At 51.4% G+C, this 16,759-nt stretch overlaps 1 protein-coding gene across 1 annotated transcript in view; it reads left to right on the top strand.

Moving 5' to 3' along the window:
• GABRA5 (gamma-aminobutyric acid type A receptor subunit alpha5) overlaps positions 1-13,682 on the top strand; it is a 60,536-nt gene extending 46,854 nt beyond the window's left edge. The window contains exons 8-11 of the mRNA XM_054561984.1: positions 2,510-2,653; positions 5,243-5,395; positions 8,140-8,351; positions 13,380-13,682. Coding sequence (XP_054417959.1) covers positions 2,510-2,653; positions 5,243-5,395; positions 8,140-8,351; positions 13,380-13,682 — 812 coding nt within the window. The remainder of the gene's footprint in view (positions 1-2,509; positions 2,654-5,242; positions 5,396-8,139; positions 8,352-13,379) is intronic.
• Positions 13,683-16,759: the final 3,077 nt, after the last annotated feature.

Raw genomic sequence — 16,759 nt, 5'->3', positions numbered from 1 at the left:
GGCTTCTACCTGTCTCAAGAGACAACAGCAACAGATGAGCCCATCGGGTCCTTAAAACAAGCTGAACTGGGGCCACGCCTCCTAAGGAACCCCTCTGGCCCAAGTGGCACATCCCGCGAGGTCCCCTGGACACTCCTCATCTGTCAAAGGCAGCCTGTGACACAGACCTCCAGGACAGCCCATTCCCCATGCCCAGCAGGGTAGCTGCTGCTTTGACGGCTCTGTTGTTCCCTCCTCACCTTCTCAGACTCAACACCCCGCGGCGTCCTAGGAAGTCACCCTGTTCTCTCCACCAACACTCCCCGCCCAGGTGGCCTCACCAGCCATGCTTTGGGTGACATCAGTGTGCCGGTGACTTGAGAAGTTGCCTGGGACCTTTCCTCCAGTGGGAGCCATGCAGCCCCAGCTCAGATAAACATGAGACGTGACAAAGGGACTTGGCCACCTTTACCGGCTTTGCAGATGGAGAAAGGGGCCACAAGCCAAGGCGTGTAGGCAGCCCCATACAGGTGCAAATGAAGGTGAAAGGTGAAAGCGACCCCCCAGAGAGAGCCCTCAAGGAAAGAGGAGCCTCCACCCTACACACAGCTGAGCCCTGCCGTCCACCCCAGTGAGGCCGGAAGTGGATTCCCCCCGGGGCTCCAAAGAGGCCACGCCCTGCTGCTGCCCGTGAGACCCAGAGCAGAAAAACCAGGCCCCCACCGCATTTTTTTCCCTCCTCACCTTCTCCCTCACTTGGGACCTTTCCTGGGAACTCCTGACTTGTACCCACTGTGTGTACAGCATCCCTGGGCGGGCCCCTCAGAGGCCTCACCACCCGGACACATCAGCACCTGAAGTGCTGCCTTGTCGCCAGAGTTAGGTCCTTCTGGGATCTTTGCTGTCCTGGTCAGCGCAAACGACACGTCTAGGTGCCCGCCTCACGGCTCATGTCCCACTCAAAGGACTCCCTGTAAAATGTACCCCTGATCTCTCTTCTCTGCTTCCAGCATCTCTCATCTGCCATATTTTCTTTTTGCCTTAGACCCCATTTCTGTGCCTTTCCCACCTACTTCCTGGTCTCCCACCTCGGCCAGAGCGACCCTTTTGCAGTGTCTTCTCGGTCAGCTCACTGTAAAAGTCAAAGGCCTTAAAGTGGCCCAGGCCCAGTTTTACCTGGTCTTTGCCTCTGTCTTCTGCTCTGGGCTGCCACAGCGCCCCCTGCCTCCCCCCTCCAGGAATTGCAGGCACATTTCTGCCTCCGGAACTCGGGACCTGCAGCACCCTGTCTGCGCCGCTAGCTTTCCTAACGGCATGTGTCCAGCTCCTGCTCAGGTCTCAGATCCCCTAAGTTAGGCCTTCCCAGACTCTCCCCTTTTAAAATTGTGCTGCTTCTCTCTTCCCAGCTCACATTCCTACACCTCACTGGTTACACATCTTACTTATGTTTGCCTGCCTGTTCTAGGGGACAGCCTCTGACTGTTCCCCATCCACCTGTCCTAGTTGTCTATTGCTGTCCCAAGAAGTCCTTGCAAATTCAGCACCTAAGACAACTAAGGTTAGTTATAAATAGATTATAAACTAATAACCCTATAAAGGTTATAAACTAACCTTACTATGGCTGTTGTTTTATAATATATCAAATCATTACGTTGTGCACCTTAAACATATACGATGCCATGTGTCAATTATATCTCGATAAAGCTAGAAAAAGCGAAACAATGGAACAGCACATTTAGGAGGAAGTTCTCTGCTTGGAAGGGCTCAAGTGACTATACCCGGCCTCCTGGGATAATCCAGCATAATCCCCAGATTTTTGGACCTGAAGCCTTAATTCCACCTGCATGGGGCCTTTTGCCGTGCAACCTGACGTCCCCACGTCCTGGGGCGAAGGTCCTGCCTGCCAGGCCACCTTCCCACCAGGGCAGCAGGGCACGACAGGACATGTGGCTGTTGCTGCCGAGCTGCTCCAAGAGCCCTAGACATTGTGTCATTATACATCCTGGGCGCCCAGGAAGGCGGGGCTGTTACCACCCTATTGTACAGATGGCAAAACTGAGGCCCAGGGCATGTGATGTACCCGGTGCCAAAGAGCTGGGTCTCCTCAGGCACTGTGGTCTCAGGGCCCCTGCAATAGCGGCCCCCCTAAAATACATCCCAGGATGTGCTGGGTTCTGGTCTCAGCACCGGGACTTTGAGAAATGGAAGCACTGCACTTGTGCAGGCTCTGCCCATCTCGGACCACCCTGCACACTATTGTTTTAAATCCTCGCCTGAGGATATGTTGATTGATTTTTTTGAGAGAGGAAAGGAGAGAGACAGAGAGAGAGAGAGACATTGATGTGACAGAAACATCGATCGGTTGATGACTGGGGATCAAACCTGCAACCTTCTGGCAGACAGGATGAGGCTCCAGCCAGCCGAGCCACTTTACCATTGAACTTTGCCTTCCTAACATCTCTCGTGCTCCTTTGCTTGTGTCAGATTTCCAGCGACACCGCGTTTATGCCGCTTTCTGTTCCCCACACAGACGCGTACCCTAATTCCGAAGTCGTCTACGTTTGGACGAACGGCACCACCAAGTCGGTGGTGGTGGCAGAGGACGGCTCCAGGCTGAACCAGTACCACCTGATGGGGCAGACGGTGGGCACAGAGAACATCAGCACCAGCACGGGTGAGGCCTGGCGCACGCAGGACGCCGCCCTCGGGGGCGGGGAGGGGGCGGGCTCGGGCCCAAGCCCACCTATCCTGTCCCAGCTGGAGATCCGGGCCCCGCTGTGGGGCGGTGCCAGCAGCCAGCTGCAGCCCCGCTCAGGATCCCTCCCGGCAGCAGCACTCGGAGACACCAGCTGCGCCGTGGCATTAAGGGACATGCATGCCAGGCACTAATCAGCGGTGTAACGGCCCCCAGTGCGCAGTCCCCAGTGACCGCTGGCCCTGCCCAAGGCCACGCGGACCTGCTTATATAACACAGCCCCTGCACTGAGCGCTGAGACACACAAGTGACAGGTAGCCTGTTTCCTGCAAATACTCCTGTTTCCCCGCGCCCCCATGTTCTGCTTTGAACGTTTCAGAAAAGGCGTCCCCAGGTTGGGTTCTGGAAAGCGCCACCAAGCGGCACAGAAATAGCCCAGGCCTTACAAGCAGCAGGTCCTCTTGCTCCCGCATGCGCGGGGCTGACCTGAGAGGCACGTAGGTGCGGTACCTGCCGCTTCGCCTGGTGCTGAATTGGCGGGTGTCCACAGGAACAAATGCCTTCCCCTTCCTCAGGCTGCGAGGTGTCTGCAGACACCTCCTGGCCACATGAGGCCCAGTGGTAGCAGTCAGGGTCACATAGCGTGGGGCACAGCAGGGCTTGGAGCCTCCAGGCAGCCAAGGAGAAAAGGGTAACAGGATGGAGAGAGCCCTGATTGCAGCATGAATTCTAATCCCCAGAGGATACCCTCAGGGGAGACCCTGGTCAGTACCCCACTTTCTCAGCACTGCCAACCCTGGTGGGTGGCAGAAAGCGCACGGATCTGTGTTCCCACCCACTCTTGCTGAGCATCCTGGGGACAGGTGAGATCCTGGCAGGTACCGGGGACAGGACAGCGGCCTCACCTGGTGGGTAGTATGTTTAGTGCAAAAGAAAAGGAAACAGGGCCTCCTTTCTGGGAACCAGCAAAAAGGTGGCCGGGCAGAAATGTGGCGGGAAAGAAGCGAGCTGCTAATGGATGATGTTGCTGTTTGCAGTTGTTTCACTTAGCTCTGCACAATTTTATAAAGGAGGTCCCCGCCTCTCTGTGCGTTCTGAAAAGACGGTTTCGTGACATTCTCTGACATTGCTCTGGTCAGTTCCAAAATAAAACGAAGTAAAAAGAACACCACCAAAGGAGAGTTTTAAAAGTAGGGCCGTAATTTCAAAGCCTCCTGAAGAGAAGCAGAAAAGGACCTCCCCTGAGCTCAGGCCTTACAGGGGAGGAATGGGATCCGATCCCGTGGCCCCTACACGTATTCATCCCCTTTCTCCGTGTTCCTGTTTGTCTTTTCTGTTGCGGCGGCGCGGGTAGGGGCCGACCAGTCCGCTGGTCCCTCTCGCCTGCTCTCCAGGGCCCTGGGCTGCAGGTGGGAGGGAGGAGGCCCGTGGCTTCCTCCAGCCTGTCGCTGCTGAAAACTGCTGCCTCCTTCCCTGTAGGGGGCAGATTTAACCACCTGCGGTCTTACTGTTTCCCGCACCTCTGAGATTTGTCATGCCAGCAGGGACACAGGCTCAGCTGGCCCTGCTGAGCTCCGGGCTTCCATTCCAACGGCGGGCGTGGGCGCTGCGTCATTATCAGTCTCCAAAGCCCCGGCTCTGCCCACGCAGCCGGCAGCCCGCCCTCCAGAGAGGGCGCCGCGTCGGGTCTGCTTCGGTGGCGAAGGGCCCCTTGCGCCTCGTTCAAGTTCAGCCGCACCATCTACCCCTTAGAGTTCAGCCAAAGTCCTCTTGTCCTCAGCTCAACTCAGCTCTGGTTCCACTTCTCAAAGCATCTCGCGGGGAGGTGCACGTTCCCGCTACCGGCCCTTCACACCCCCACCCCTGCCCCGGCCCCTGCCCCCGCCCCCGCCCCCGGCTCCTTACCAGTTCACGGTCAGCGCGGCGTCGTTCTCGGCAATGAACGGGAGGTCCCCGCTGGCCTCCCACACGGCCAGGCAGATGCAGAGGAGACGCCGCGGCATCGCCAAGGAAGGGCCAAAAAGTTCCTGGCGGGCGCGCGGCAAGGAAAGAGCTGCCGCAGGGACCGAGGCCCCCAGAAGCGGCTGTTGATTGTCACCCTACCCCGGCAGGAGTGCGCGGGAGCCTGTGGGGGGTGGTCGCCCCCAGCTCCTTGGTGCCTGCGTGGCTGGGAAACAGGGCGAGACCCCTCTACACAACGCAGGGCTGTGTGACGTCCCCAGGTCTATGCGGAGAGGCCAAATCCCAGTGACACCCGCGGCCAGGGGGCTGGCAGAAGGGGCCCAGATTGTGAGGGGGATTAGGAAGGCACAGAAATCTGATTTTCCCAGGAAAGGCCCCCGCGCAAAGGCTCTTCTGAGGCTGGAGGTCAAAAGGCTTATACAATAATGGCCATTAAGAAATCCACGCGTTCCTGTTCTCTGCTTTGCCCAAACCACACAAATAAATGCATTTGAAGTGGGAGGTGCAGAGAGGTCGGGCTCCGGGACAGAGGACACCAGCTGGGAGCCACAGCGGAGGGGATGGCGGGGACTCGGGTGGCCAGCGGCTTCCTGTGTGTCTTTGCAGGTGAATACACCGTCATGACTGCGCACTTCCATCTCAAGAGGAAGATCGGCTACTTTGTCATCCAGACCTATCTTCCCTGCATCATGACGGTGATCTTGTCACAGGTCTCCTTCTGGCTGAACCGCGAGTCCGTCCCGGCCAGGACCGTGTTTGGTGAGTGTCCCCGAGCCCGCCCGGGCTGCTGTTCCGTGGCCGCTTCTGACCGCCCCCAGCAACAGCGGGCTCTGTTCTGTGACCTGGAAACTGAAGGACCCGTTAGGAAGAATCCCGTGTTAAGGATTAGGGTCTCCGAGCAGGGCTTTCGGGGATAACTGTCTGCTGGCTCGTTGTTGCTGTTTGGGAAAGGCTTCCACGGGGAGCTTTTTTTTGAGGTTCGAAATTGCCAACAATCTGTCTTATGTGACACTTTGCTACAGTGTTTTTAGAGGCTGCACAAAGGCCTCCTCTGCGGGTCGTGTGTTACCAAGCAGTTCTCTTTGAAATGTGCAGGCCTCCGTAACATTAACCCCCGGGGCCCTGGTTAGAGCGTCATCTCATTACTCCAAGGTTGCGGGTTCGATCTCCACTCAGGGCGCATAGAGGAATCCACCAATGAGTGCATCAAGCAATAAGCTCTCTCAAATAAATTTTAAAAAATGGATAAAGTTAACCCCCAAGGGGCAATCAATACATCACATGTGACATAATAATAATGAATTATATATGTAATATCATATATTACATATACCTATACATACATGCTTATGACATACATGTGTAGGTGATATGTACCTACATACATACAAATGGTAAGAAGCTAGACGAACATCCCTTGACATTGGCTCTAACCTTGAACCGCTCTATCCCTGAACTCGAGCGGCGACGCCAAAGATAGTTTTGCAGGTGACCCGTGATCATGGAGACACTCGCGTCTTCCTAAACTGAAAAGCTCAGTTCAGGCCTCAGCTCTTCCTACGGCACCATCTCTTCCAAAGAAGGGAGGGTGACCTGCTTTTTAGGGGCATGGTCCCTTAGTGTGGCCCAAGAGGTGGCCCAGGATATGGGACCGTCTCTCTAGCTCAAACCTGGCACCCAGGTTTGCTCGCCTCACCCACGGTAGCCTCAGGGATGTTTCAGGGAGGTTTGGCGCTCTGCGCGCCTGGCTCTTTAGGGGAATATTAGGAGGTATGCATGCGTGGGAAAAAACCCAGCGGAAAACACTATTTCCTCTTAGAGATTCTCAAAGCACACGAGGATGTTCGAGACCCAAAAAGACACAAGGAGCCAGTTCAAGGTCCAGCACAGGACACTTCCCCCAGCACAGCAATTACCTGGAATTTAAGACAAGTCACAGATGCCTACAGGTTCATCACTAAGCATTCATTCCACGCACGGCACTCTGTCATACCTTTGAAGGGTGACAATGGGTGATGACTATGTTGCTATGGCCACCAGTGACGTTATACTTGTTTGGTGCGGTCAACGTAAGAAACGTCTAAACGTGTGAGAATTTGTGTGCGTTTATTTGAGCCAAACTGACGACAGGTGCCAGGAAGCGAAGTCTCAAGGGATCGAGAAAATTCTCTGGGGAATGGCAGTTTTGCACCTTATTTTATACTTCAGAATCCAAGGAGGAGGCCTGAGGGGGTTTCAGAAGGCCTGTTGGTGACAGGTGAGGGAGGCGGGAGAAAGCAAAGTGCAGAAAGCTCTGAGGTTGGATAAAAAGTAAGGCAAATAGACACTTCTTTTACATGGGTGGATACAGCATAGTTACAGTGAATAATTCACACAATAACAGTAACAATAACAATGAGGGGTTCTGGTCAGAGATTGGGCCCTGAGGGATCTGGAAAAAAGGAAATCACCCTGAAATTCCAAAGGCATGTTATTGTCGATGTAAAAAGACAACAGACAGGCTCACTTACCGTAAAGGTCGACCTTTGCCCGGAAGATACGGGCCCAGGACATGACTACCCGCTTTTAGTTAGGAAGTTTTCATTCCAGACCCTCCTGGGGGGTTATTTTCGGTCTCTGAGTTTGCCAGGCTGCCACGCAGGTGTCCCCTGAGCTGCTCAGGTTTAGCGTGTGGCCTCCTTGTCATCCAGGGAGTTGTACTGGCTTCTAAAGGTATGATGTAGCCAAGACTGCGGGGCTTAAACAACAGAGACCTCACAGCTCTGGAGGCAACAAGTCCAAAGTCAAGGTGTCAGCAGGGCCCTTCTGGGGGCTGTGAGAGACGTACCTGCTCCCGGCCTCCCTCCAGCTTCTGGCAGGTCTTGGCTCATTCTCTGCCAGTCCTAGACCAATGTCACCCTCCAGGGGGTCCGGCTGGCTGTAGGGTCACTGAGAGTTTTCCCAGAACACGAGGCAGCCGGCCACAGGCTTCCTGCACAGCCACCTCAGGGGGGCGGTGATTGTCTTGGATTCCGCCACGGAGCTTCTGTGGCGCTCTGGCCTCTGGAAATCAGCAGGGTAGATAATTGCACCTGTGTGCCCCAAGCCCACGACTTGCAACGCGGGGGACACATCTTTGTGCATGTCGTTGCCCTTTCTCCGTTGGATCTGGACGTAGAGCACGGAAGGAACGCCCCTCATTCAGCGCAGCTTTGTTGAGCGCCAGCTGTTTGCTGGGCTCAGTCAGGGCAATGGGAACAGAGGTAACGTATGTGTATCCATAAGACCGCAATCCCTGCCCTCCTCAGTTTATATTCTAGAAAGACACAGTTAACCAGTTAAAAAAAGAAAAAGCAATATTTTAAATGCTACGAGCGTATTCAATGTCATGGGAACCATTAACCAGCAAGTCTGGGTTGGGGATAAAGCAACCGGCGCCTTTCCCGTCCTTGTGTGTCAGCTCAGGGTGTCCCACAGGGTCTGGGCCCGGCCCTGATCCCTGTTTCCGCTGTCCCCACCCCCAGGGGTGACCACGGTGCTGACGATGACGACTCTCAGCATCAGCGCCCGGAACTCGCTGCCCAAGGTGGCCTACGCTACAGCCATGGACTGGTTCATCGCCGTGTGCTACGCCTTCGTGTTCTCCGCGCTCATCGAGTTCGCCACGGTCAACTACTTCACCAAGAGGGGCTGGGCCTGGGACGGCAAGAAGGCCTCAGAAGCGGCCAAGATCAAGGTACCCACCCGTTCCCTCCCCCTCCTTTCAGCTTCCCTTCGCTGAGAAAACGTGCCTGATTCTACGTCCACCACGTATAAGACCGCGTCTGTCAGCTCCCAGCCTCCCGGCCCCCAACAAGCGGCCCCTCCCTCCTACCAAGGTCCTTGCACAGTGTCACTCCCACGCGTCCTGTTTCCAGTTCATTTTGAATCACCAGCTGTGTTCAAGCGAAAGCTCAGCGGCCCATCTGAGCCGCCCGGGCTGTTCTTCTCCCGTCATTTACTTTTGCCAAAATACCCGCTGCCTGGTCAGGATTAGGGGTCCGGTTTTTCAATTGTACAGACCAGCGTTCTGCTCCATCTCTGCCCCTGGGCCGCGCAGTGTGTCTTCTGAAGGTGGCTTTATAGCCCTGCAGGGAGCGTGGGACTTGCTGAATATAGCTCCTCAGCTGAGAACCCCAGCTTCAGTGAGGAGGGTCCCTTGTCCGCGTAGGGGCTGCTGTGGGAAGCGTCCCTCTGTTCAGAGCAATCAGGTGTCTGTTTTCGGAGGGTGACAGGTGTCTACATCTCAGGACTATTTTGCAAGAAAAGGTTGCACAACATTCCGAGCGAGCCAGGTCCTTGGGGAGATGAGACTAGCATCCATGGAGTAGAAAATAAAACTGCTGATTATTGCAGGCCTGAAACAAATACCGTATTTTGTTGTGTATAATATGCAGTTGGCCCAAATTTTTGAAGGGGGGAAATAAGAATGTGCATTACACATGCGTAGCAAATTCTGTATCTATATAAGTGTTTTTCATTCTTTTATTTATGCTCAGGCATTAAAAGTATAACTCTGGAAAACAATAACAATATCCGTATGCAAAATAATACCCTGGAATACGATAATCGGGTTTGCTTCTAAATATAAATACATAAAAAATTAAAACGAGAGTTTTTTTCCCCCCCTGGAAATCTGGGCCAAAAATGTGGGTGCGCATTATACACAGCAAAATACGGGCGAGCCCATTTTTGGCTCTGAGAGGAGAGCGGACCAGAGTTCTCAGGGTCCATCGGAAAGTCAGACTACACGGGTCCTTAGAAAATTCAGCCTGCGTCCTGGAAGTGGCCTGCGTCCTCCCGGCCCCAGCCAGGGACACACACAGGTCCCTGAACACTCGTTTCTGCTGTGGCCACTCAGCTCCGACCTGAAGCTCGGTGCTGGCGTCTGCATTTACCGCGGCTCTTTCCTTTCCTGTGGAAACCAGGGCAGGAAATGCACCCATCTCGTCAGATCCTTCCGCCTCGAGCATGAGAGCCCCAGGCGCGCCCTGGTCTCAGTCCTGAAGATCCACTTTCCAAGTCTCACGCCCCCTGTCGGAGCAAGGCCCGGCGGGACCCCTCCCTCCTGGGCCTTCTCGGGGATACGGGAAAGGCGGGGCGGATCTTGACAAGTTGAAACCTTTGGAATGGGTGTGTTTTGGGGCGGGAGATAGGAGGGAGCTGACCTCAGTGAACCAGGTGGGGAGCTGGGAACGCATTCGTGGAGGCGGGGCATCCTCAGACGGCGGGGATTCTTGCCGGAGCACCTGGCCTTAATCCTGGAGACAGAGGGAGCGAGGGAGGACGGGTGTGCGGGAGGAACGAGAATGGACAATGGGAGACGTCAGCGCCCTGTGGCCGGGAGGCACGTCTTTGCCAAAGGCCTGGGTCGGGGATGGCCGCGCGACAGTGGATGGGAGGCAGCCAGGTCTGAAGTAGGTCACCAGGCTCTGCCAGGGAGTCTAAGAGGAAACCCCGGGCCCATAGAGCTTTCTAAAATGTTGTCACCCGGGCTCGCCGTCACTGTCAGCCACCGCGGGCCCCCTTAGCACCGCCATCGGTACCGCTTGCCACAGGTCTGAACGGAGACCTGCAGGGAGCGGGGCGCGGTGGCGGCGACTTGGGTTGCGTGATCCTGGAACACCGCTGGTCTAAGCTAAGCAGCGGATCTCAGTCGTAGGAAACTTCAGGACTAAGTGTCGCGCTCCAGGAGGTGTGGCGCTGGGGTTCCCACCCCATAAAGGGGAAGGCTCCAAGCGGGGCACCTACGTGTTTCCAGCAGGCGCGTCCTCACCTGGTAGACACGCGGTGCGTGCTCTAAGGGGTGTGAGGGGGCGCGCAAGGTGGTAGCTGAGGCAGAGAGCGCTCGAGAGGTAGACTGTCCGCCGCAGTCACCTGCTGGGACCTCCAGAACCAAACGCCAGGTCCGATATTGGGGTGCAAGGTAGATTTGACCGGCACGCCCCTGTGAAAGGACAGCGAGGAAGCGAGAGGCACTAGAGGAAGAAGTCGAAGTTGACCCAGAGGAGCCGGAGCTGGAGGCCATGTACTGGCCGCTGCGCGTGGGGGACCAGGCCACACCTCCAGGACCCCCACAGCCGTAGGCTCCGTGTGACTGATCACCAAGCAAAAGACAGGCTGTGGGGGCAGACCAGCCTCTTCCAAAGCCTCTGCTCACTCCCTGGTTATATCGAGAAGCGAATGCCACCCTGGCCGGGTGGCTCCGTTCACTGGAGGGTCGTCCTGTGCACCAAAAAAGTGTGGGTTCGATTCCAGGTCAGGGCATATACCTAGGTTTGGGGCTCAGTCCCTGGTCGCGCATGTACAGGAGGCAACTGTTTGGGGTTTTTTCTCTCTCATGGATGCTTCTCTCTCCCTCTCTCTTCCTTTCTGTCTAGAATCAGTAAAAACGTCCTCAGGCGAGTATTAAAAAAAGAAAGAAAGAAAGAAAGCCTTTCAAAGCAGTGGGTTTCTTCTGAGAGATTCCGGCGGAGCCCCAGTATGTCTGAGGAGGGACTCCATGTCCCTGTTCTGGCCTGGGAACTGTCCCGGTCTCCCTCCCGTGTCCTTGTGGTCGTCTGGCTCCTGCAACTGATACCACATAGACTTGACCTGCCTTCTCACCTGCCCTATCATTTTCATTTTTCTCATAGTTTTAATGGCGATTTCTTTTCTCTTCTTTTTAAAGCTTTAGTCACCGTAATGTGCATAGTGTCCCCAGGACATATTTATTTGTAACTGGAAGTTTATACCTTAGGACCCTCTTCACCCATTTGGCCTGCCCCCGTTCCCCACTCTGGCAACCACTGATCTGCTTCTCTGTATCTATGAGCTTGTTTGTGTCTTGTTTGTTTGTTTTGCTTTTTAGATTCCACATGTAAGTAAGATTATACCAGTTTGTGTTTCTGTTTGACTGACTTGACTTAGTATAATGCCAGATGGTAGGATCTGCCTTTTTTTTTTTTTTTAATCCTCACCCGAGGACTTGTTTATTGATTTTTAGAGAGAGAGAAAGGGAAGGAGGGAGAGAGAGGAAAAAACATCAATATGAGAGAGAAACATTAACTACTTGCCTCTTACATGCATCTCCATGGGGGACTGAACCCACAACCTAGGTATGTGCCCTGACCGGGAATTGAACCTGCGACCTTTTGGTTTATTGGACGATGCTCCAATCCACTGAGCCACACTGGCCAGGGCCTGCCCTGCTTATTTTTTTATAGCTGAGTAATGTCTCATTGTATATATGAGGTCTGTCCAAAAGGTATCCAGCCATGTAATAGGAAAAACAGACATTTATTGAAGAAGACACAAGATACAAGAAACATTGTACATAGAACAATGACATCTCAGTCCCCTTCAAAGTAGGCACCTTGGAACCTCACACAGTTCCAGCTGCTAGTATTTTCCTGAATCTCATCGATGGTCTGAAATCTCTTTCCTTTCAAAGGTGACTTTAGTTTTGGGAAAAGCCAGAAGTCGCAGGGCACCACATCTGGGCTCCGGGGAAGCTGAGTCACCTGAGTGATTTGATATTTCACCAAAAAACTGCATGAGATGTGATGCATGAGCGGCCAATCCCCAGTTGCCCATCGCGGCAGCCTTCTGAATCATCTGAATAGTTTCCATGGAGGAATGTTCAAACTTAACGCAAAATTTGTTGCAGATGTGTTGCTCTAGTCGCTCCGTCATTTTGAATGTGACCACCACACAGCGCACATGCGCACTCGGTGGCATCTACCGCCCCCACTGACTAGTACGGTGAAGTCGTCAATGGTCACGCATGCGCATTCCAGTCCACTCGCCTTGGCTGTCAGGTTACATCCCTGTCATGCAAACCATTCTCCTTATATTAACAATGGCTGGACTTTTTCTGGACAGACTCTGTATGTACCACCTTTTCTTTATCCATCCGTCCACGGAGGGACTGTTAGGTTGGTACCACGTCTTGGCTTATTGTGACTAATGCTGCAATGAATATTGGGGTGCAGGTATTTTTTCCAGATACTGGTAGCATTTTCTTTAATTTACTCTCTTGTGTTTTCCACACGTTATTTAACGAGATTGTATTACTTTGGTAATGGAACAGAATTTTTTTCCATTTGATTATGCGAATTTTCAAACATACAGCAATGTTTAAAGAATTACACAAGGAAACCCTGTCTGCCATGAACATTTTATTATTTGTATTATCACCATATGTAATCTGTCTGTCATCCATTCTTTCATGCATCCACCCGGCCTCTCAATCCATCTATCAATCCCTCTTATTTTTTGATACATTTCAAAGTAAATTTCAGAGCACAGTATATTCCCTCTCTAAATACTTTAGCATGCACATCATTAGCTAGAGTTTAATACCTGCTTACCGTTTGATTCATTCAAAGGAAAGTTCTCATAGTGTGAAATGGACAAATTCTAACGGTTCATTTGCGGGGTTTTGATGACATAGTCACCTGTGGAGCCTGGTCCCTATCACGATAGAGACCAGCACTAGCACCCCGGGCAGGTCCCATATTCACTGCCTCAGTGGTAACCACTATCCCACTTTTCTCTCCCATAAGTAACCTGACCTGTGGTAGAATTTCACGTCCTGAGGGACTGTAGGTTTACAAGCCTGTGACGTCTGCCCTGGGCCAGAGCTAAGCTGATGGCTCTTTCTCTCTTTACAGATAAACCTTTAGAAGTCAGCTGAGGGTTGCCTGCAAGTGATTCGCCCTTACGTTCTTATTCTATTTTGCAGAAAAAGGAGCGGGAACTCATACTAAATAAGTCCACGAATGCTTATACCACCGGGAAGATGACCCATGCCCCCAACATCCCAAAGGAGCGGACCGCGGCAGGGACCTCCAACACATCCTCGGCCGCGGTCAATCCTTCCGAAGACAAGACCCCCGAAAGCAAAAAGACTTACAACAGCATCAGCAAGATCGACAAAATGTCCCGAATTGTGTTCCCAGTCCTCTTTGGCACTTTCAACTTGGTTTACTGGGCAACCTATTTGAATAGGGAGCCGGTGATCAAAGGGGCCATGTCTCCAAAATGATGCGTGGCACCCCCAGACTCCAAGAGAGCCATCTACCTGTGGCGTGGGATCCGGGGGGGCGGGGGTGGGGAGGGCTGAATTCAGAGAGACTTCCCATTCTTGGGCACTATCTTTCAGGAAATTTTTGCATGTTTAATAATATGTACAAATACTATTGCCTTGATGTTTCTACATATAACGTCAGATGTTTCAAAGATGTCACATTGATAAATAAAACAAAGAACTTTCTAGAAAACCAGAATGGCTCTGACACTCAGACGCTCAGTATCTGACCTTGATAGTTTACAAACAAGATAAGTATATTTTTAACTGTTCCAAGTGTTACCTAACAATGTTTTTTATACTTCCAATGTCATTTCATACAAAATTTCCCAGCAAATAAATATTTTATGAAATGCTCCATGGTTATTACTTGCCCAACTCTTGCAAGAAACCAAAATCACAAAGAGCACATTTTTCATTACAAAAGGAAACTGTGAGCATTTATGTATAAAACTAAATTGCCTTTGATAATTCTTACTGTTCAGCGATTAGGGAGTTCTGCATGACCTTACTTTAAGAAATAGAATAGGCAAATATTTATGCAGACAAATTTAATACCAGAAGCATACAGTATGTTAGATGAACAGATAAAATATTTCCCCAAGAAAAAAATTAACTGCTTAAAAAAATCTCTCTTTTTTTTTTTTTTTTTTTGGTGTGTAGGGAGGAGATACATCCTCTACTCCCTGCTACTTACCCTACTAACTGAACAATGACCAAGAGAGAAATGATGTGAACACAAAAAGTGGTGTGACAAGTCTTGACATTTGTCCCGAGCATTCAAGTCCGACACTTGGACCACGCCTCGCTGCAGCTGGTGATCCTTCAGTGGCGAGAAATTGTAACTGATTTCTTTTCCATGTTTTTTCCTTGTATGTATTTCATGATTGACTTACTGCTCTGGTAGCTTTTGTATATGAACCTTAAATGTTCATTAAAAAAAATAAAAAATGAACTGATCTCTTGGATGAATGTCATGTTTTTAAGAAGTTCATTATTTTGATGGATTCATTCCCTCACTGTGACACAAAGGAGATCCATTGACATATTGCTTGGGTGGCCATTGGAAATATTGGGGAGGGGAAGCACTTTATAAAGAATATAATTGCCCTGGCTGGGTGGCTCAGGTGGTTGGAGCATCGTTCCATACACAAAAGGTTGTGGGTTCAATTCCCAGTCAGGGCACACACCTAGGTTGTGGGTTTGATCTCAGGTTGCAGCACTTAAGGGAGGCAGCCAATTAATGTTTCCCTCTCACGTCTCTGTGTGTGTGTGTGTGTGTGTCTCTCTCTCCCCTTCTCTCTCTAAAATCAATAAACATTCTTGAGTGAAGATTAAAAAAAAAAAAAAGAATATGATTGTCTGACCACTATGCTGTATCCCTGAAACTAATACAAAATGATATTGAATGTCAAATGTAATTGAAAAATACATTTTTAAAAAAGATTTTATTTATTTTTAGAGCGGGGAAGGGAGGGAGAAAATGAGGGAGAGAAACATCCATGTGTGGTTGCCTCTCATGCACCCCCTCCTGGGGACCTGGCCTGCAACCCAGGCCTGTGCCCTGACTGGGAATCGAACCGGCGACCCTTTGGCTCACAGGCTGACACTCAATCCACGGAGCCACACCAGCTAAGGGGAAAAATAAAATGTTTTTTAAGAAGAGCAGAATGACAAAAGAAAAAGAAAAAAAGACCTTCTGTGGCCCTTTCCCTCTCTCCCAATCAGACCCCCTACGGTGGCCTGAGAGAGAAGGCTGATTTCAACCACAGCGAGGGTCCGTAGGTAAAACCACAAGCTTTTCCCTGTCTCCTAAATACAAACATCTCCATGGTGCAGTCCAGTGGGTCTACTCGACGGAGCTCCACCTGAGGGCGTGCGCCATGTGGGCACGTGTCATGGCCGGCTAACGGCTGGGGCCTCGCTGCACGCCTGCCTCTTGCTCTTTGAGAACAGTCATGCCGTGGACTGTATTTCTCCCGCCATTGCTCTTGGAGAAAGTTTCCAGGAGCAACCTGTATGGAAGGAACACTTCCCGCCCCCTCTGTGACTCCCTTGGAATCCTAGAAGGGGACTTATGACTATTAAGCAAGCGATCAAAGTTAGCCCCGCCCACATGGACCACCTAAGGGGACACAATTCTTTTAAACCTCTTCTCCTCCCTGCATTTGGTGGGTCCAGACCCGGAACAGCTGCGGCAACACGGGCGGCATCTTTCATCTTGGATAACCTCACAAACGTCCACAGTATCCATTCACTGAAAACTCTAGGTGTTGACCTTGGAAAGCCTTTTTCCAGGGTTCAAGATCAGCTCCTGTATCTTATCAGAGCACAGGGGACACTTATGGAACTTAAATGCCTCCCAAGGACAGGTGTCCATTTTTTAGTAACTCTGGTCGTTACAGGTGCAAAGATATTTCACTGCTCCTTCTATGCCTGGTTTCAAGACGTCACACGCGAAAGGGTGAAGGTCAACAGAAAGGGATCCTAGATCTTCTCACGCATGCGTGTCTCTGCTACGAGTCTTGCTATGTGTGTGCTTTACAGAAGATCAGCATAAAATCCGCCAAAACCAAAGGCAGACCTGAGATGCAACATGAAACAGGTGTTTTGATTGACTGCTCAGTTACATTTCCCTTACGCAGTCTTTACAGGTTAGCTTTGCATTGAAGTTAGGAGAAAAATGTATAGTAAGTTACATGTAAGTGACCACAATTAGAAACACTCACTTGAAATGTCTCAATCCTAAAAGAAAATGATGTCTTTTGTATCAGGTGGCTGCAATTGCCTCGACAAGTTCTTGGTGTTGTTAGCAGAAACTTCTGGAAGCTCTGCTGCGTGAACTTCATCACTTCTGCATCAACACACGGCTCAGGCTTAAATCTGATGCATGATGGCCAAAATTATGACATTTTTTCTGCTCTCTGATATTGTATTGGAGATATTTCAGTGTTTGTTATTTTTAACGAACACAAAATAACCACCTCAGGGAAAATGATAACAAGGCAAGAAATAAAAAATGTAAAAATAATTAT

The sequence above is a fragment of the Pteronotus mesoamericanus genome, unplaced genomic scaffold (genome assembly GCF_021234165.1).
Source record: "Pteronotus mesoamericanus isolate MK-2021 breed Mesoamerican mustached bat unplaced genomic scaffold, CSHL_Meso_final scaffold_582, whole genome shotgun sequence".
NCBI classification, from domain to species: Eukaryota; Metazoa; Chordata; class Mammalia; order Chiroptera; family Mormoopidae; genus Pteronotus; species Pteronotus mesoamericanus.
The sequence above is the reverse complement of the archived record's forward strand: the minus strand, read 5'-3'. Positions and strand labels throughout refer to the sequence as shown.